This window comes from Globicephala melas, chromosome 10, assembly GCF_963455315.2.
Source record: "Globicephala melas chromosome 10, mGloMel1.2, whole genome shotgun sequence".
Lineage (NCBI taxonomy): Eukaryota > Metazoa > Chordata > Mammalia > Artiodactyla > Delphinidae > Globicephala > Globicephala melas.
In genome coordinates, this window is record NC_083323.1 from 22,453,874 (window position 1) to 22,476,472 (window position 22,599).

The 22,599-nt window shown below is 38.8% G+C and overlaps 1 protein-coding gene across 1 annotated transcript in view; it reads right to left on the reverse strand.

Annotated features, from left to right (window-relative positions):
• Positions 1 to 2,339: 2,339 nt before the first annotated feature.
• The window catches only part of APAF1 (apoptotic peptidase activating factor 1), a 91,346-nt gene continuing 71,086 nt past the window's right edge, over positions 2,340 to 22,599 (reverse strand). The window contains exons 23-27 of the mRNA XM_030856322.2: positions 13,572 to 13,691; positions 13,132 to 13,257; positions 11,359 to 11,484; positions 9,004 to 9,150; positions 2,340 to 4,751 (exon numbers count right to left, since the gene is read on the reverse strand). Coding sequence (XP_030712182.1) covers positions 4,605 to 4,751; positions 9,004 to 9,150; positions 11,359 to 11,484; positions 13,132 to 13,257; positions 13,572 to 13,691 — 666 coding nt within the window. The 3' untranslated portion in view covers positions 2,340 to 4,604. The remainder of the gene's footprint in view (positions 4,752 to 9,003; positions 9,151 to 11,358; positions 11,485 to 13,131; positions 13,258 to 13,571; positions 13,692 to 22,599) is intronic.

Below are 22,599 nucleotides of genomic sequence, written 5' to 3' on the forward strand. Positions count from 1 at the left end.
TACTTTCCCCTAACGATGCTTCACAGCAAAATGCCAAACTAAAATGGGAAGATAAAGAAAATGCTGGTAATGTGCTACATCTTAATTTGACAGCCTCGTGACATCCTAGTGCAGAGGGAGAACACAGATTGCACTATGGGCATGTGGGCATACAGGAATTCCAATCATTCAGCAAAGATTTACTGAGGCTCCAACTGGAGCCAGGCTTCCGTTGGACTCTGGTATAAAACACCTAAGAGACCTGGCTTTCATTGAGCTTACAGTCTAATGGGGGACTCCATTAAATAAATGATACAGGTCAAAAAAACCACGACAGAGAAAAGAGGGGGCTACAAGAGGGCAGGGAAGCCTTCAGGAGAAGGATCATCTCAAGGAAAAAGATAAGAAGGAATCAGGAAAAAAAATTAGGTGGAGGAGGGCAGTATAGAAGAGAGAACCGCACATACAATGCCACAGAAGCAAGAGAGCACAAGCAGGTCCAGGATTTTAAAGACGACTGACATGATAAGATAAGCACTTTGGAAAGATCACGCAGAGGCATGACTGCTGGGAGAGAGAGTGATCGGGGAACTGTTGCCACGCAAGAGGATGGGACCCAAATAACACCAAGGAATGTGCAGTGAGCACTTTCTTGGTCCAAGCACTGAGATAAGTAAGCACTCTGTGAGCATTATCTTATTAAATCCTTACAACAATGCTGAGAGGGAGGAACCCCTACAGATAAGACAACTGCTGATATTTTCTGGGTTTCTTATTATCTCTTGTCCCCAATTTCCCCCAACAACTAAAATGTGTTTGTTTATTGCCTTGGCTGCTGCTGAAAACAGTGCTAGGCATAGTAGATATTCAAGACACAGAGGATAGACAGGTGGCTGCACGAATAAACCAATAAAGGAATTTTGCCCAAGAGCACACCGAGTGAAGGACCCCACACCCGTTGCACTTACCACACTAAGCTGCAACTGTTAGTCCTTGCTGGTTCTTCTCAGTGTCCTGTGCCAGTCCCTCAGCTCACCAACCTCCAGACTGCCCTGGGCTCAGTCTGGGGTCTCCTTGTCTTGTCTATCTACACCCATTTTGTTGCATCTGGTCCTGTGGTTTTAAATACCATCAATTCACTGATGACTCTCAGATTTTCATCTCCATCAGAGACTTTTCCTATAAAAGAACCATCTACTCAACAACCCCAGGTGTCTTCCTAACACCTACCTCAAACTTACTTTGTCCTAAACTCTGCTCCTTTTACATAGTCTTCTCATCTCAGCTAACAGCAACTCTATTCTTCCAGTTGTTCAAGCCGGAGGCCAAAACCTTGGTATCATTCTTGACTTGTCCCTCTCACGACCTGTATCCGATCCATTAGCAACTCTTATTAACTCTTACCGTCAGAGTATACCCAGAATCCAACTTGTCACAGCCTCTCCTGCCGCCACCCCAGTCTAGCCGCCTGCATTTTGCCCAGATTATTGTAAAAGCTTCTCATTGATCTCCCTGCTTCCCTCCTCACCTGTCCTCCTTTCAGCTGATCCTCAACTGGTTCCCACCGCCAAAGTGATCAAGTTACAGCTTACGTCAGATCTCCCCACTGCTCACACTCCTGCGCTAGCTACTATCTCAGGGTAGACATCCTCGCCATGGCCTGGGAGACCCTCCACAGAGCTGGCTACACCTCCTACTAAGCTCCCCTCGCTCAGTCTTCTCCAGCCACACCAGCCTCCATGCTGGTTCTGGAACAGACCAACCCGTCCCACTTTCCAGTCTTTGCACTTGCTGTACCCTTGCTTGGGGACTCTCTCCAGATACTTGCCTGACTCACTTCCCTCCCTCACCTTTCAGGTCTGAACTTGAGTGTCACCTTCCAAACAAGCAGCTCCCTCTAGAACTGTAGCCCTCCTCCTCTCCTCACTTACATACCAACTAATCACTATAAATTTGACTGACTGACTTTTTTTCTGTCTCTCCCTAGCCCCCAACTGCAGGAGGGCAAGGACTTTGTTTTGCTCACTGCTATATCCCCAATACCTACAAAAATGCCAGGCAGTTCTCAACAAACATGTACTGAACGAAAAAATGAATAAATGAATTCTCTTCTTTACAGGATCTTCTCCATGCCAGCCACACCAGGCATCAGAGACAAACTGAGGAAAAAGAAAATTTTGATAGAATTAAATTACATATAGCTGACAAAGCATGGATAGAGGTTGATGGCTTTAATTTGAAGACTCTTTCACATTCGTTTTCTGATCAACAAAGGACAAGGAAGGAGTCTGAAACAATCTGAAAATGTTTTTCAAAAATATTTTAGAAATTTTATTTTTATAAAATGTTTTAAATTCGTGTATTAAAATGTATACCAACACACACCAAAAAATTATGTAAGCTGTATCATAAATACAAAACTAACAGTTTTCAAAACATACAAGACACATCCAATGTAAAAAAAAATCTTATATATACAAAATGCAATGTATTTCCAATACAAAAAAAAATATGCTCAACCAAAAGTACAAAACAAAACCCTCCCCTTGACTGGCCACTTACGCTGCTATGAAAGGCTTTTCTTCTTCCTTATGTTACCTGGTCTTTCTTCTCATTTTTCTTTTTAATTTATTTGTAAGATAAGAGCCAATCAAGGTGTTTTAAAAGCTGATGTTTGTTGTTATACTTTTACAGTCAAGTGACTTTTAATTCCAAAAGTTAATACTTTATACTCTGAGCTATAAATGAGTTCCTAAACATTGTATGCAAATCAAATTATGATTTGGGTACTCTAAGCAGAACATATCATTTACAGAAATTTCTTTTTATAAAATTAAGACTTTCATGTCACATTTGCTTATATCACAGTAAGCCCCTAAATTAATTCCTCAACCCACCATAAAACAAAAAAACCTCCTTAACAATGTAAAATATTTTATTCACTCTCTGTATGGTTCCCTCAAATGCTAAATAGGAACATCTAATCTAAAATACATCTGGAGGGGTCTGTTCCCTCCCTACCTACTCCACATCTACTAATATGCACCAACAATAGAAACTGGCTCAGTGTTTACCTACTGTTAATGCTAATACTCATCTGATTTAGTTGTTGTTGCAGCAACAAAAAATTTTGAATTTTGGTTGTTTTTTTTATGTAAGAACCACATCTATTACTAATTTATCACCATTTCCCTTAACAATATATTTCAGGGAAAATGTTTAGATTTAAGCTACAATTAAAGTTCCTAATCAGGAAATCAAAAAAGCTAGTTACTGATGCTGATATGCTTTTTCCCTATCAAAACTATCTTTCCTGATTAAACTTGGAAGGAGGGAAGGAGAGAAGGAGGGTGAGAAGGGGAAGGAAAACAGACTGGCTGGAAGGTTAAAGGTGACATCTTGCAGTCACAATGACTCTTCCAGTACTGTGTAGAAAACCACAGAGAATTCTATTGAAATTCACTAAGAGAAAAGCACTGGCAATGCCATTCATCTAAAAGTAAATGGAATTAGAAGAAATTTTTTTTTTTTTTTTTTTTTTGCGGTACGCGGACCTCTCACTGCTGTGGCCTCTCCTGTTGCGCAGCACAGGCTCCGGATGCGCAGGCTCAGCGGCCATGGCTCACGGGCCCAGCCGCTCCGCGGCATGTAGGATCTTCCCGGACCGGGGCATGAACCCGTGTCCCCTGCATCGGCAGGCGGACTCTCAACCACTGTGCCACCAGGGAAGCCCAGAAAATTATTTTTTACTATTTTCTATATCTTGGAAAAATTCTGTTGTTAAAAATTATGATTAAAATTGGCTCCTCGCCAATTATTCAGATTTACTAACATTTAACTGTGGAGCAATTACTTTAAAAAAAAGAGAGAAAAGTGAGGATTCAGAAAGGTTAAGTTCAGTCAAGTAGGAAGTCTGGTATGTAAAAAACCAGAGAAAGCAGGAGAGTGCCCAGTTCAGAGACTGACTGCTAGAGTCCAGGTCCAGCCCAGGGCTGCCATCAGCTAATGAGAAAAGGTAGACCAACAAAATCTACTCACTCCAACACACGTAACTTTTGCTTCACAGAGAGTACTTTTGAAAGCTAAGACTCACTTATCAAGTGAATTAAAGGAAATTTTGCAAACTGTGCACATAGACACAATATTTTTAAAGCAAGTTTAAGGGGTGCACATAAGTTCTGAGATTATATTTGTGAGAACTATACCCCCTTGGGGTAAATGTGGTTCAGAAATCAAGCCACTACTACCCTGAGGCACAGCCTGCATAATATTATTAAAATATATATTTCCTTCAAATTATTCTCATTAATTATGTCAACCAATTTGAATGCATCAAGGGAGAATTTTACCAGTGGTATAACAAGGTACATATTTACATTTTCATTTGTATCTTAAGGACAAACTGTTAAAAATGATGATGATGATTATGAAAAGTAAGATTAAAGGTGTGTTCATTTGGGAAAAGCTACATTAATAGTATTCATCCAACCACAAACATTTTCGTAATGAATGCAATACTGCAAAACAATTCACAGCTTTATAAAAAGTTGAAATACAGTTTCATTAGGATTTTTTTTTCCAATTCAAAATTAAAAGAGTTCAACTTACATCGCTGCTTAACTATTTTACTCTAAAATCTTTAAAATATATAAAATACCAAGATTATCAACAGTCACATAGGTTTTGAAGTCAGGGGACACATGTATTTTCTTAAGATTGGTTCCATTTGTGTAGAAGGTCTGTGAGGATTCCCCAGTGACAACATTCCACCACTGTTCAGAGAAAAATAAAATTTTTATTAGGTTGGCAATTATAGTGTGAGACAATGTGCAGTGCCAGCTGGATCCTTCACCCCATCACCTCCCCACTCCCAAACTAAAGCAAACACCAGGAAGGATGTCTAAGGTTTAATGCTGAATACAGTATTATCAACCCAGTCCACCATTCCTGATTAACCCTGGTGACTGCCTCACAGCTACCCTACACCTAAACCCACTGTAAGGCATGCTGGAGAAACATGCAGCCTACTCAGAGCTGCAGACAGAAGGCTACACAAAGCCCATTATGGCCATGGCTGGACTGAATTCTCCTGTCTGCATATCGTTCTCAGTGGAATGGAAAGAATGACCCTCTCTTCTCTAAAAATGCCCCTTTGCAGAAATGGACAGGAATTTTGGCAGATATCAAGACTACTGATAATACGGGCTGCAGGATAGAATGTTCTCTCGACTGAATCTTCCCTTTCACCAGGAGTGATTCAAGAGCCCATGACCAAGTTTTTTATTTAAAAGTCTATACATTTACTAAATAAATACTGAACATCTCAAATGTAGCAGGTGCTCTGGCCAAGTCCTTCCTTTCTCTTCCCAATTACTGAATTCACTAAGATTATAACAATATTTATATTCCTTTACTAAATGGAGATCGTGATGCTTACCTACATATCTCACAACTAAGATGAAGGCAAAAGAGACCATGTACATGAACACCTTTTGAAAAGGCCTCAGGTACATCAAGATTCTGAGTATTATGAATGCAATGATCACTTCTGTGTCCGTGGCAATGCCTAGCATTCCGCCTTGCTCGTCTGACTGGGTCAACTATTCATTAGTTATTAGTTATTAGTAATGGTAACTGGTAAAAGTATACCTTGTGGACTTAAGTAAACCTCAATGAAGCAACATGTACTAACTTGAAATTTTCCAGGACTAACAATTTTGCTTTATAAAATAGCAGTGTAATCAAGACTGTAGAGGACAGTCGCTAGAGGCAAATCGTAGAGGTAGTAAGGCCCTTAGAGATCACCTAGTCCAACTGCCTCACTTAACAAGTAAGGAAACCAGGGTTGAGAGAGAAGAAAGGCCTTGTCACTGTGGACAACACCACTAGCAGGTGGCAGAGATGGAAGAGTTATCCGGCTTCCAAACCAAGTGCACCCACTGCCTTTCCCTCTATTAAAACAGACCACTCGACTTGGAAACACGACCCCAGCCACTAATGTGAATATGGACTAAAAGACAATGATATTAAATAGGACTTATGCAGGGGACTTCTGGGCAGTGAAACTACTCCGTATAATACTACAATGGTGGACACGTGTCGTTATACATTTGTCAAAATTCACAGACTGTACAACACCAAGAGTGAACCCTAATAGAAATTATGGATTTTGGGTGATAATGACATGTCAATGAACATTCATCAGCTGTAACAAATGTACCCTCTGGTGGGGGATGTTGACAGTGGGGGAAGCTGGCACGTGGGGAAGGGGTGGGTATATGGGAACTCTGTACTTTCCATTCAGTTTTGCTGAGAAACTAAATCTGCTTTAAGGAATAAAGTAAATTAAAAAAAAATAGCAGGGATATTTTTGGAAGGAGGGATAAATTGGGAATTTGGGATTAACAGATACAAACTACTATATATAAAATAGATAAACAACAAGGACCTATTGTATAGCCCAGGGAACTATATTCAACATCTTGTAATAACCTATAATGGAAAAGAATCTGAAAAAGAATATATATATATATATATTATAATATATATTTATATATATATATATATCTGAGTCACTTTGCTGTACAACTGAAACACTGTAAATCAACTATACTTCAATTTTTAAAAGATAGCTAACATTTACTCAGGGTACACTATGTGCCACCATGTATAAGTATTTTACTTGTATTAACTCCTTTAACCCTCCCAACCCTATGAGGTAGGTGTTATTATTACACCCATTTTACAGATGAGAAAGTAGAGACTAAATCACCTTGTGCAAGATCACAAAGCTACTGAGTGGCAGATCCGGGCTTTGAATTCAGGTAGTCTGCCCCAAGTCTCACACTCCTGACCTTTATATTCTGTGGCCTCTATGTAATGGAAAACCTGAACTTATCATCATGTATTTCATATTTCAAATCAGCCTTTCTCCTCATGAGTATGAATTAATGTGGATTTCTTGTCATTCTAACAGTATGTACTCTGTGGCATAACACAAGTAAATTACATTATTTTTTACTTATAAATAGGAATAATTTTGAAAGTTTTTTAGCTACTGGATACCTACTTTATCTTACTGACATTCAATTCATACAGCTTGGATTATAAAGTAAACAGACTCAAAAGGCCTATTTTCTTGGACATTACAGCAGCTGTTCCTTTTTACTTTTAATTTGCTCTGTGCTCTTAGATAGTCTCATGAACATGCTGGGTAGATGCAGGCTGGGCTATATCACAACCAGTTTAACCATGCTAGTAATCAAACCAAAAGGAAGAACAGCCTGATTGCCACTGAAATATACAGACTGAATATATAGGCTATAGGCTCTTTCACCCTGAAGACATAACTTCAACATCGATTCTGCTGTTTATTTCAAGGTTCTCCAGGAACTCTGGAAATCTAGTCACTGATCTCTATCATATCTTGTAAGCCAGACTCACAATTATGTGATACCCTTCTATGGTGCCCAGAGCATCAAAAGACATGGTCTCTAGAAGCTCAGTGTCAAAGCTGAGCAGTTAAGTTTTTCAGCAGTTAATACGGCTGAAGACTCCCAGCTTCCAACACAAAGACAGCAATGTCGCTCCTCTAAGAATCATCCTCAGAACAGACTAAGAGTGCAGTTTATCTCTACACTAAAGGAGGACAAGTGGTGATAGTCTCACAATCCCCTAATAACTAAATAAAGGTGTACCTTTATTTAGGTACAGGTTAATGCAACATCTTGTAAGCAGCATTGTATTTTCAATGTAAACTTGTAAAGGAATCATAACATACATCCTCTCATAGAGCTAAAAACTGCCCTCTGATTTATCTTTTTTATAAGCTAGATTTTTACATTAAATAAAATTGCATCTACATAGGTCCCATATAACCAAAAACTTCAATTCAGTCATTCAAATATTTTTGAACATCTATACTATATTAGACAATTAATCAGAATCATCTCCTACAGTTGAATGTTTTCAGTAAGAAAAAACAGTATCGTAAGATCTAATTCATTAGGGTCTAATTCATTAGGGATCTATTTTAAGTGATCAGTACAATACACAGTATCATCTTCAACCCCTTTTACAAGCAAATCACTACTCAAGACTCAGCTCAAGCATTCCCCTCCAATGGAAGCCTCTGCTAACTCCCAAAGGTAGAACTGTCCTCTCCTTTGTGCCTCTACTATCCTTATGCAAATGTGTCCCAGAACCCCTCTTACACTTAGAGACTTTATTTATTTACTGTCTGCTTCCTCCAAAGACTGTCAACCACCTGGGCAAGAACCAAGTCTTAAACATTGTGCCACGTAGCAGTGCCAGCACACAGTGGGCACTTAATACATTCTTAGTGAGTGGATGGATAAAAAGATTGCAAGCACCAAAAAATGACCCTGAGGCACCACAACACGCTCAACTGTGGCCTCAGTATTTGCTAATAATAAGTTTGTATAAGGCAATCTACTAAGTAATTTTAGGAAATTCACAACCTCTGTGAACATCAGTTTCCTCACCTACAAACCAAGAATGATAAAATTTAAGCCTCGCAAAGCTGGCTAATAAGATGATGTAAGTAAAGCATTTTGTAAACTATAAAGCAACATGCTGCCGCTGCTATGTTTATTATCATTACTACCACGACTACCACTACCATTACCACTAATACTTAAGAAAGGAAATTTCACAAATAAATTTTTTTAAACATTCAACCAACACAGCTCACAATTAGTGAAGTAGAAAATCAAATTAAGTTAAACACCCCACTTTCTAGCCATTCTGATCGCCTAAGACTTTTTTGGGGGCAGGATGAGAGCTCTGGACTCAGAACATCCCTAACACTGTCATCAAAACTTCCAAGAGATCTGAAGAATGCAGCCTTGCAGATCTCAGTTTCGTCACTCAGAACGGGATAACAGTAATCACCCTTCCTCTCTGATGGGTTGTACGAGGCCCAACTGAGACACAGGAAGTGAAAATAATTTGGAAAGTAGGATACAGGCTGTTCTTTTCTTTCAGTCTTTGAGAAACCCTTACCTTAAGATATCCTCCAGCAGAAACAAGCATTTTGCTATCTGGAGAAAAGCAAAGGTCAGTCACCCAGCCTCCGTGAGTAGCAGCTCCTTCTTCTACTGAAATCGGAGCAAACAAATGAAGAAGCTCACCATTTGAGACATTCCATATCTATAAAAACGATACACAGTTCATTAACAGGGTTACTCAGAAGTTTTATGTATCTATCTATCTTATTTGGAACATATTTGGAAATCTTTCTTAAAAATATAATTACAATTCAGTGATACCTTAGGAATTTTTTTAGATTACATTCTCTCCTGTGCAAATTTTTAAAAACTACTAATTATAATTAAAATGCATTATTTACAATATTTATCATTAACTATACTCCAAAAAATATAACAAAATGACTTAGAGTGACTGATTAGAATACTGTGACTCTTTCACTGAATAAAAGGAGTATGGGGCTTCCCTGGTGGCTCACTGGTTAAGAATCCGCCTGCCAATGCAAGGGACGGGTTTGAGCCCTGGTCTGGGAAGATCCCACATGCAGTGGAGCAACTAAGCCCGTGCACCACAACTACTGAACCTGCGCTCTAGAGCCTGCAAGCCACAACTACTGAGCCTGCGCTCTAGAGCCCGTGAGCCACAACTACTGAGCCTGCGTGCTGCAACTACTGAAGCCCACGCACCTAGAGCCCGTGCCCTGCAATGAGAGGCCGCCGCAATGAGAAGCCTGCACACCTCAATGAAGAGTAGCCCCCGCTCGCCGCAACTAGAGAGAGCCCGCGTGCAGCAACAAAGACCTGACGCAACCAAAAATTTAAAAAATTCAAAAAAAAAAGAGTATGATGGGAGAAGCAAGGAATAAACAAAAAAGGCCTAACAAATAAACTACCTCAAAAGAACAAAGAATTCTAGTTCAGGATCTACCACTAAGAATATTGACAGACACTATTCAAACACCTAAAGTATATATATTTTAAACAGTTAAGTCCCAGTAAGGTTATATATATATATATATATATATATATGTATTTTTTTATATTTTATATGTATAAAATAAACAAGCAAGCAAGCATATACATTCACTAAGATTAGTTTACTAAGCTCTTAAAAACAACCCAATTACTTATAGATACTAATATTTTCATTTATTTCCAGTGATACTTAATATATGAGCAGTACTCTAATTTTTCAAAGAAATTATACATCAGAATAAGAAAAACAGAGGCATAAATAGCAAAAGAAAATAATCAAAATCATCATTTGTAAATGTCCCCTGGGAAATCCAAGAGAATCAAATGGAAAAACTGATTATCAAGAATTCAGTAAGACAGCTAGATAGAAGATATATATATAAAAAATGAATGGCTTTCCTATATTTTGAAAAATCAAGAAAAACAGAAAATTTTTTTAATGTACTAAAGAAAAATTTTTAAATAACCCTTATTTAAAGAGACAATTTTTACCTTTAGGGGTTTCTGGAAAATGAAACACTGCCTCATAACCAGTAAAAGAGCCCTTTCATCCAGAGGTGAAAACTCAGAGCAAAATGAATGTTCCCAAAGCAGTCCTGCCCCTTCAGCTGGCATGGCATTTATGAGAATGGTATACAGAAGGTTGGTTACTTAGTCCTCAAGCAAGAGAATCTTAATTTTCCTGGAAAGCCTATCTGATAATGCCCCTATTCCTGCATAATGCATACTGTCTCATTCTTCTGCATTATATACCTACCTATTCCTTGAATTTTAATTCCTCCTTCGTAAAAAACGAACAAAATAACATACAAAAAACAAGACTCTCCTGATTATACCAGTTACCAAAGCAGCCACCCCCAATGCCCAAACTTTTTCCATCAACCGTCCAATCCTTCGAACACAACCAGAGGCAGACAATCCCACGAGGATGGCAATAGGCTCCACTCTAAATGCTGACTACCTAATGGATATAGTCCTAAAGAGACCTTTCAGTGCAGGAAACAGCAGAATTGCAATTCATTTATAATCTAGACAACAATTTACAAAAATTATTTTCCTCACATTCTGCCACTAAAAACAATCTTTGGTTCAGGTCCAAGAATTAAGATGAATCATTCTCAAGCTAACAGCACAGAATCAACTGCAAATAACTAGGGCATCTGCCTCCTCACATACATGGGAAATGCTTCACTTTAACTCTAAAATGAATTCTTTTCTGCAGTGAAGTGCAGCTGTGAACACAACGTGCATAAGAAACAGAACAAAGAATGCCTCATCCAACCAGAACCCTGGGGCCTGTGCTTCCCTGTCACATTAACAAAGGCCCCAGATATGGTACAGAGGGCTAGCCAAAGCTATAAGGAGAGCAGTGCTTTCATGTCAGCAAACACCCTACCCTGATTTCTCCGTTGTCATCTCCAGTTGCCAACAGGCTACTGTCCACAGAGAAGGCAGAGCAGCGCACGCAGCCTTTGTGGCCTCTCAATTCATGAAGAGGGGAAAGGAGTTCAAAACTCCAAATCTGGAAGGCAATTCAGATTGTTTAGGAATAGTAAATACACTCGAAATAAGCATGTATAAACCCTGCCTCGAGTGCTAGTTAGCCATAAATTCAATCATATGAAGTTCTAACATTCAACAGTTCATAAACTTTCATGAGAGGCCCAAATGCCAACTAGCAACCTGGTTCATTTTTTAGAGTTTCCCTTTAATTACTCAAGTAAACTTAAGCTCAAGGATCAAAGTCACAGCTTCCTTAACTTTAGACTTAGAAGGAAGAATAGCAAAGCAGTCTATGGAGTACAGCAGACTTGAGTGGAGTCCTGGCTCCACTATTTACTAGCTCCTTGGCCTAGGACAACCCACATAAGCTTCTCTGGCTTCAGTTTCTTCATCTGTATGATGGAGACAATAGCACCTATAGAGTGAAAATTAAATGAGATAATAGAGACTGAAATTCCTAGCAAAGGGCCTAACGTACGGCAAGAGTACTTTAAAGGTTAGTCCCTATACCATCCTACTATCTTAGCAGCCAAAGGCTGTTCTTCTCCTTCCAATATTCTCCCTGGTGGTTCTGTCATCACCACTTAACAAGCTTAAACTGAAAATGTGTTCCAGGCACTGTGAGCAAAGAACTGGTGGTGCAAAGATAACTGGATTCAGTCCCTGTCCCTGAAAAGTTTCTAGTTTAATCATAAATGTTTGAGCCAACAGTGGTATGAAGTAAATTAACATGAGTAATATGTAATAGGAACACTGAGGGTGGAGCAGCTAATCCTGCCTGAGGGCCAGGAAAGGGTTCACTGAAGGACTGACCTTAAATCTAGGTCTAGAAGAATGAGTCATAATGCTTCCAGGTAAAAAAGGATACAAGGTTGTATCAAGTGAAAGTTAACAGTGCACACAAAAAGATGGAAGTAGAAGTAGTATGGCACAGAGGGAACAATGTAGCCGAAAGAGGTGGTGATGGGCTAAGGAGTTGAGCTTATAAACCATCAGGTCACAGAGGAGTTTCAACAGGGAACTCGGGCAGCAGTAGGGAAGATAAACCGGAGGAAGTACAGACCAGTGGCAGGTCCACCAATAAAAAAGGAGAGCCTGGTCTTCAGGGTGGGGACAAGGAAGAGAACAAGGATCCAGGAGACACTGAGGAGTAATCAATAGAGCACAAAAGACAGGAGAGTCCCAGGCAACTCCAGGGTTCACAGTTTGGAAAGACGGGTAGATAATGATGCCATTAACAAAGATGGAGAAAAAAGAAGAGAATGGAGAATGGAGTATTCAATGTCCCCAACCAGGGAGCATCATTTCACTGGAATGTGATTTTTAAAAGCATCGATTTACATCAATTACAAAAAAATTTACTGTGTGTGTACAGTTAAATGTAAATCTCTTTCAATGCTTTTTATTGCCTAAAATATTCAGTAGACACTGCCTTTGATTACTAACAGACAAAAGTTATCAGTAAGGGAGAAATCAAAAATCCTCAATGTCATTCACTTAATCTATTTGACACAGACTAAATGTCAATGGGCATCCTCCAAAAATTCACAAAATGAGACAGACATGTAGACAGAAACTTATTATTCTGTTTTACACATTAGTTGGACTCATAATACATAACAAATACCAAGGTCTTATGCATGCACCTTTCAACCGATTGGCCTACCTTTGCAGTCTTGTCAGCAGAGGTAGAAGAATACTTGGTTGCATCAGGAGCAATATCACAAGAAAGAACTGTATCCTGATGACAGACAAAGTCTTTTTCTATTCTTCCAGTAATAATATTCCATACCTTCAAGGAAAAACTCAGAAGTTGACAATTAAGAACATTTTGTCTTACTGAGCATAAACAGCCAGAAGACATCCTATAAACCAAGAGCTTTAGCACACTGGTTGTTCTGACCTCTTTAAGTGCCTTTTAGTACAAATGCTCATAAACACACAGCAGATGGATGACTGCAGTAGACAGAAAACAGGCATTTCTATTTTAGAAATTTAAAAATTTAAGTATTTACATATCAGCCACCTGCTTTTGGCTGTCACAATATAATCAATGCGATCAATATTAGAATATTTTTTGTAAAAGAAATGTGTGCTTCAAATTACCTTCACTGTTCCATCAAACGACCAGGAAAGCAATCTTGAATTTTTCAAGAGTTTAAAGTCTTTCACAGTTTCCTGATGGGCTTGCAGAAAGACATATTCCTCTGATTGCCAATTCCATACCTGAATATCAGAGAAATAAGTCTGCTATAACCCTTTCCCCATAATATCCCATTAGAGAGGTGGAGGTGTATCACTCGCTTGTCTAAAGTCTTTCATCCTCATGGCACTTCAGTAAAATAAAGAAGAAAACCAAGTAAGAATACGGTATTCCCATTTTACAGACAGAGAAGAGAAAAGCTGGGGTTAATTAACTTGACTATGGGCAAAATAAAATATTTTTCCTCCTAAATAAAGTCTGTTTTCTTCAGTTGCTTGGAGAGCAGTTAATTATACCAGAAGATAGAGAAAAGTCACAATATGTTCATGAGCTCACCATCTGATTAAATTTTCCAAAGAAAATTATCCCAATTACATATTCACAGATTTCTAAACTTCACAAGTTAGGCCAAGTGTCCAGATTCTGGCTCCAATGAAGCTACTGAATCCTACTGGCCCTATTGCCTGGGAAGGTCAGTTGACCAGAGCAGCTTCAAACCAGGTCGTGGAATTTCTGAGCTTCAGAGATCTTACCTAGGCCCTAATGCAATCCTCAAAATGACAAAAGTGATATAGTACATTATGTTTCACATGGCACTCCAGGAAGAACTCCTCAGATACAAGAGAAAGAGAAGAGATTGCAATGTTGGAGACAATGCGTTCAAAGTAGGCTTGAGAAATGAGCTGGAACTATGCTTCACAAACTGAGAAGGGCACTTCAAACAAAGAGAATGAATGCTAGAGTTAAAGCACAGGAGCAGGAAAATGTGGAAAGATTACAGGTACCTGTTCATAGTTCAATCTGACTGGAACAGGATACATAGAAGGAACAGTAGGGAAAAAAGTTGAGAAAGATATTCAAGGAAACAGCCCAGAGAGCCTGAAGCTAGACTTCTGAGCTGTGGGCAATCAGGGAGTCTCCCACAGAATTTTCTTCTATTTTTTAATATTGGGAATAAAAAGATAATGAAAAAGCAGCCACCATCTCAGGTATGCACATTAGTAATATTCTGGGTCTCCTTTTTGACTGGTGAAGGTTAAACAGTAGAAATGCCTTTAAGGCTTTTCTTACTGGGCTTAGGCAAAATTGTAAAAGAAATTCACCTCTCTTACCCCCTTTCTTTACTCCTCTGTCCTCCACATTTAGCAGTCACCCTCCCAGCCCCACCGAGCCCTGGCTCTCAGATATCTCCATCTTTTCTGTCTGAGTGTTCGTTCACAGAAGCAGGGTATCTTGTATGAGAGCAAGGGACCTTAGAAGAGGAGCTGGAAGTGAGAGTAGTTCTAAAGAGGATGAAATGGGAATTTCAGTACTTTAAGAGCGCAATAAGATATGCTGAGGTAGGGGGAAGAAACAGAAGCTTTCTGGCTCCCCAAATCGTATCAGGAAAAATGGCATCCTGTGTGACTAAACATAGAATACCCTGGACCACTACCACTAGGAAACTTCTGGCTCCCTCCTCCTCCTGTCTGGGCTTTACTGGACTAGAGGATCAGTGGCTGTTACTAACAGCTCTTCCAGGTTGGCTGGCACTGCCATTCCCAGCTGTGTCTGATTCAATGTTCACTCCTGACTGAGGTTCTTACTGCTACCCTCCACACATCAAGAAGTCAGAGAGCCTTCCTGAGCAGATATAACAAAGAATTTGACAATCACTGAGGGGAAATGAAGACTAGCCTTAGCAGCTTTTGTTGCAGATGCTTTCTGATAAGGCAATGATGACAAGGATACCTTGTTTGTTGACCTCAAACATACTGTGCTAGTTGAATCACCTTATATAATAGCTAAACTTCCACTAGCATTATCAGTCACATGTATAAAGGTTAAGTTTGGGTATGTCTCTACAATTAGCTATAATTTTTGCAATGTATGCACACTGGAATTTTTTCAGCTATATAAATTTAAATTTTAAAAAATGCTAAAGAATCTTTTTATACTTGTAAGAATCAATATATTCTCATTCATTGGCTCAGGTAAACACAGCTACTACTTGGGCTTTATTTACATCAAGGTAAAAGATCAAAAACTACCAAAACAGGGCTTCCCTGGTGGCGCAGTGGTTGAGAATCTGCCTGCCAATGCAGGGGACACGGGTTCAAGCCCTGGTCTGGGAAGATGCCACATGCCATGGAGCAACTAAGCCCGTGAGTCACAACTACTGAGCCTGCGCGTCTGGAGCCTGTGCTCCACAACAAGAGAGGCCGCGACAGTGAGAGGGCCGCACACCGTTATGAAGAGTGGCCCCCGCTTGCACAACTAAAGAAAGCCCTCGCACAGAAACGAAGACCCAACACAGCCAAAAATAAATAAATTTTTTAAGAAAAACTACCAAAACAGACCTCAACTTTCACAGTTCTAGGTGCTATAATCAAGAGAGCTGATTCTTCAAATTTTGGCAATAACTTTAATTGAGCTTGACAAAGATTTACCAAACCCCAACTACATTCCAGGCACTGGGGATACAAAGATGATTAAAATAAACCTCCAAAATGGCAACTATGTAAGGGGTTTTCAGATTTGTTAATTAACTTGATTGTGGTAATTATTTCACAATGTGTACATATATCAAATCATCACATTATGTGTCTTAAACATAATACAATTTTGCCAATTATACCTCAGTAAAGCTGCAGGGAAAAAAAAAAAACCTCCAATTAATTATTTATTAAAACATTAAAAAACTATAAAACAAAAACCCAACCAGTCAATTCGTGGAAATACCTACCAAGATTTTTGTGGCATGAATGTACATGCATTAAAACATTTTAAATGTAAAAAGTATTCTGAGTAGAGCAGAAAAAGAGGATGAAACACAGCTCATTTCTACAAATAATCTAACTTGGATCCTAAAAATATTCCTAGAAATTATTTCTCCCTCTGGCTGAGAATATCTGATCTTCAAGGAGGTCATAAAACCTGTGAATTTAGCTGTTGACAGAAAGACTATACTGTATACAATGTCTCAGCAGAATTTCATCAGATGTAGCTTAGTTTTACACATTTCAAAGCCATCTAGAGAGGAAGAAAGGTGAATATTACACTGAGTTTCAGAGCTAATACACTAGTACCATGGGAGCCTATAATAAGTAAGTTTCTGTACTAAAGGCAAATTTCATTCCAATCATATAGGACTCATAGAGACATAACATAAAAAGATTTTTTCCAAAACAGGTTTTAACAGTGTAGTTAAACATTGCCACTGTAGGAAATATATACATATGTATAAAATAAGAGAATACATACTAACTCCTGTTTGAACATACGCATTTATCTCCTTCTCCTTCACTTCTAAAACCCCACTAAAATGACAAAGTCAAGAATGAGAAAGAAGGTAACAACAAAACATTGGAGGCTGTATCGCAGGAGAATGGTAACCAAGAAAACCGAATCTTAAAAGCATTAGAAAGACAAAAGCAACAAAACTGACACTACAGAACTCCCAAAATGCTCAGAAACTGAGGGCACAAAGTACATCCAGAGGTGGGAATGAGGGTGGGGCTAAAAAAAGATGTATCAGGAGTTGTGGGAAGATGGCAGTGATGCAGGCATCTCCTTGAAGCCTCCATAAGAGTAGCAAAGCAACTAAAATAGCAAATCCAAAAATGCACAGACAATATCAACAAGACTAATATCAACAAGACTTAATATCAACATGTTAAGTGACACAGTATCCCCCAAAACCACAAGATACAAGTAAGTGGGGACAAACTGAGAGCTGCAAGACTTGCACAGTAACAGCATCTGTATGGGTAGAAGCAGAGGGAAGCATAATGAGTCTGACAAACCTAAAAACAGGAGAATCTCAAAAGAGCCAAGCACCATCCACTGAAAAGTGCAAATGACCAACAGGGAACAGCAGCAGAAACTGAGTGCAAGACTGACTGTACTGTGTGGCACAGTCTGGAAGGGCTAAAGCAGTCTAGACCCTATGAACTCTCAAAAATAACCAGGACAATCCTACAATGAGGAGAAACTGTTGGGAATAGAATCTAAAGTAAGAAAAACAAGGATGATGGCAGCAAAGGAAAGGGAAGGTCTCCATAAAAATGAGGGAAGGGGATAGAACAAAGGGATCTCATCAGAACAATGCCATTATTTTTAACACTTCATGAAAACAACAGAACATGGAACTGCAGAGCTGTGAAGAAAGAAATGTTGTCCTTCCCAATCCCTTCAAAAAGTTCAGGAAAACTAATTTCCTGTAAAAAGAAAAGAATCACTATTGAATCCCAAACAATGTTATTATGAGAAAAAAAAAGAATAAAGTGCTGAATAATACTGCTAAAACAAACCAGAAAGAAGAATCTCTGGATTAAAGGACACCAGCACAACTGAGGGTAGGATAGCAATTTTGAGAACAGGGGGATCAGTGAAGGTTTACACACTAAACGCTGAGACATTATACGATCCACACCCCCCTTCCCGCTCTCTTCCCCCACTTAGCTCTAAGAACCTATCTGCCAGGTTTATAACCTCCAGGAGAAGACCAGAGATTCCTCTCTAGGAATCTGACAAGACCAAGACAAAGACCTAAAGACACTGACAACAAAGTTTCCCCATCCAGATCACCTTTCAGAGGAGGTCTTAGTCAATACACAGAGCTCCCAGTCAGCCTTTTAGTATCCATCTCTGGGTAATGAATGATCACCACACAGCTGAGGAAGGCCTTTAAAATAAGAGGCCAAAACATCCAAATAGAAAAAAATTGGAGGGAAGAGCAACTATGCAGGAAAATGAGATTTTGAGGGAAAAAATATATGTAATGTATATGACAAAATTTATACATTATTTATATACCCATCTATCCTCAGAGAAGTAAGATATTTCATCTACAAAACAAGAACACATGCTCTACAGAAAAATTAAACAAACAATAGAAAGGACTCTCCAGCATTAAAAATATAATGGTAGAAATGAAAAACTCAATGAAAGGGTTGGAAGATAAAGCTGAGGAAAACTCCCAGAAAATAGAGTATGGTACAGAAAGATGAAACATAGAAAAAGAAAACTAGATGATCAGTCCAGGAGATCCAATATCTGAATAAGGGATGTTACCAGAAAAAGGAAGCATATGGGGAGTAGGGGGGGGGGGAGTGAATCAAAGAAATAATTCAAGTAAATTTCTATGAATTGAAAAACGTAAGTTTCCAAACTGAGAAGGGATAGTGCAAGTCAAAAACAATAAATGAAACAAACACACAAAGGCACATCATCATGAAATTTCAAAATTCTGGGGACAAAGAAAAGATCCTAAAATCTTCCAGAGAGAAAGATTAGGAATCAAAATGGCTTCAGACTTCTCAACATGAGCTTTGAAACTTGGAAAAAGAAAAAAACAATGTCTTCAAGGATTTAGGGTAAAATAATTTCCAACTATTACCAAAGGTAGACTTTTCCTAAATTGCACTAAGGCAGAAAAGGCATTCATAGTACACTTGGTCTACTTAGTCATAACAATGACACTAATGACCTAAACAAACTTTTGTTGTGATTGTGTCGGGATGACACGGATCGACAAAAGGGTGTGTGTATATGTTGGAGGTAGGACAAGTGGGAGGAGAAACAGAGCTAAATTTTCATCTTAATATAAGGAATTCAGTAGATAAACCCTCAAACCTAAAAAATCAAGAATTAGCACTACAAGCATGCAGTATAGGGTCATGAAGGTAAACAGCAAAAGAAACATCTAAAAGCTAAAAGTGGTGCTTTAAGAGAAAGAGAAATGGGGGAGTCTATTTTTTATAATGAGCCTTGTAATACTATGACTTTTAAAAGTATGTGCACTGGAACTTTGATAAATATAAAGTAAGTTTTAAAAGAACGTACATACACACAAGTGATTCCTCACGGAGGGGTTGGAGCTGCGGCAGACGCAGCCCTGGGCAGCCCCTTCTCTGCCACCTCCTTCTCTTCCTGAGGGCTCCCCACTCCTCTTGCCCTCCGACGCTACCCAGATAACACTGAAGAAAACCTCTGTGCATAAATATTTCTCCATACTTGATTATTTTCTTAAGACAGGAATAAAAATGTTCAGTCAAAAGCCACGTGGCTAACAGGGTCTTGATGCTCCAGCCAGGTGTCAGGCCTGTGCCTCTGAGGTGGGAGAGCCGAGCTCAGGACATTGGTCCACCAGAGACCTCCCAGCTCCACGTAATATCAAACGGCAAAAGCTCTCCCAGAGATCTCCATCTCAATGCTAAGACCCAGATCCACTCAACGACCAGCAAGCTACAAAAAACTAGCAAGACAGGAACACAACCCCACCCATTAGCAGAGAGGTTTCCTAAAACCATAATAAGGTCACAGACACCCCAAAACACACCACTGGACGCGGTCCTGCCCACCAGAAAGACAAGATCCAGCCTCATCCACCAGAACACAGGCACCAGTCTCCTCCACCAGGAAGCCTACACAACCCAATGAACCAACCTTAGACACTGGGGACAGACACCAAAAACAACGAAAACTACGAACCTGCAGCCGGCAAAAAGGAGACCCCAAACACAGTAAGTTAAGCAAAATAAGAACACAGAGAAACACACAGCAGATGAAGGAGCAAGGTAAAAACCCACCAGACCAAACAAATGTAGAGGAAATAGGCAGTCTACCTGAAAAAGAATTCAGAGTAATGATAGTAAAGATGATCCAAAATCTTGGAAATAGAATGGAGAAAATACAAGAAATGTTTAACAAGGACATAGAAGAACAAAAGAGCAAACAAGCAATGATGAACAACACAGTAAATGAAATTAAAATTTCTCTAGAAGGAATCAATAGCAGAATAACTGAGGCAGAAGAACAGATAAGTGACCTGGAAGATAAAATAATGGAAATAACTACCACAGAGCAGAATAAAGAATGAAAAGAATTGAGGACAGTCTCAGAGGCCTCTGGGAAAACATTAAATGCACCAGTATTTGAATTACAGGGGACCCAGAAGAAGAAGAGAAAACGAAAGGGACTGAGAAAATATTTGAAGAGATTATAGTTGAAAACTTCCCTAATATGGGAAAGGAAATACTCAATCAAGTCCAGGAAGCACAGACAGCCCCATACAGGATAAATCCAAGGAGAAACGTGCCAAGACACATATTAATCAAACTATCAAAAATTAAATACAAAGAAAAAATATTAAAAACAGCAAGGGAAAAACAACAAATAACATACAAGGGAATCCCCATAAGGTTAACAGCTGATCTTTCAGCAGAAACTCTGCAAGCCAGAAGGGAGTGGCAGGACATATTTAAAGTGATGAAAGGGAAAAACCTACAACCAAGATTACTCTACCCAGGAAGGATCTCATTCAGATTCAACGGAGAAATTAAAACCTTTACAGACAAGCAAAAGCTAAGAGAATTCAGCACCACCAAACCAGCTTTACAACAAAAGCTAAAGGAACTTCTCTAGGCAGGAAACTTAAGAGAAGGAAAAGACCTACAATAACAAACCCAAAACAATTAAGAAAATGGAAACAGGAACATACATATTGATAATTACCTTAAATATAAATGGATTAAATGCTCCAACCAAAAGACATAGACTGGCTGAATGGATACAAAAACAAGACCCGTATATATGCTGTCTACAAGAGACCCACTTCAGACCTAGGGACACATACAGACTAAAAGTGAGGGAAAAAGATATTCCATGCAAATGGAAATCAAAATAAAGCTGGAGTAGCAATTCTCATATTAGACAAAATAGACTTTAAAACAAAGACTATTAGAAGAGACAAAGAACGACACTACATAATGATCAAGGGATCAATCCAAGAAGAAGATATAACAATTGTAAATATTTATGCACCCAACATAGGAGCACCTCAGTACATAAGGCAGATACTAACAGTCATAAAAGGGGAAATCGACAGTAACACAGTCATAGTAGGGGACTTTAACACCCCAATTTCACCAATGGACAGATCATTCAAAGTGAAAATAAATAAGGAAACACAAGCTTTAAATGATAAAATAAACAAGATGGACTTAACTGCTATTTATAGGACATTCCATCCAAAAACAACAGAATACACTTTCTTCTCAAGTGCTCATGGAACATTCTCCGAGACAGATCATATCTTGGGTCACAAATCAAGCCTTGGTAAATTTAAGAAAATTGAAATTGTATCAATATCTTCTCCAACCACAACACTATGAGACTAGGTATCAATTACAGGAAAAAATCTGTAAGAAATACAAACACATGGAGGCTAAACAATACACTACTTAATAATCAAGAGATCACTGAAGAAATCAAAGAGGAAATCAAAAAATACCTAGAAACAAATGACAAAGAAAACACGATGACCCAAAACCTATGGGATGCAGAAAAAGCAGTTCTAAGAGGGAAGTTTACAGCAATACAATCCTACCTCAAGAAAGAAGAAATATCTCAATTAAACAACCTAACCTTACACCTAAAGCAATTCAAGAAAGAAGAACAAAAAAACCCCAAAGTTAGCAGAAGAAAAGAAATCATAAAGATCAGATCAGAAATAAATGAAAAAGAAATGAAGGAAACAATAGCAAAGATCAATAAAACTCAAAGCTGGTTCTTTGAGAAGATACACAAAATTGATAAACCATTAGCCAGACTCATCAAGAAAAAAGAAAGAAGACTCAAATCAACAGAATTAGAAATGAAAACGGAGAAGTAACAACGGACACTGTAGAAATACAAAGGATCATGAGAGATTACTACAAGGAACTATATGTCAATAGAATGGACAACCTGGAAGAAATGGACAAATTCTTAGAAAAGCACAACCTTCTGAGACTGAAACAGGAAGAAATAGGATATATAAACAGACCAGTCACAAACACTGAAATTGAAAATGTGATTAAAAATCTTCCAACAAGCAAAAGCCCAGGACCAGATGACTTCACAGGCGAATTCTATCAAAAATTTACAGAAGAGCTAACACCTAACCTT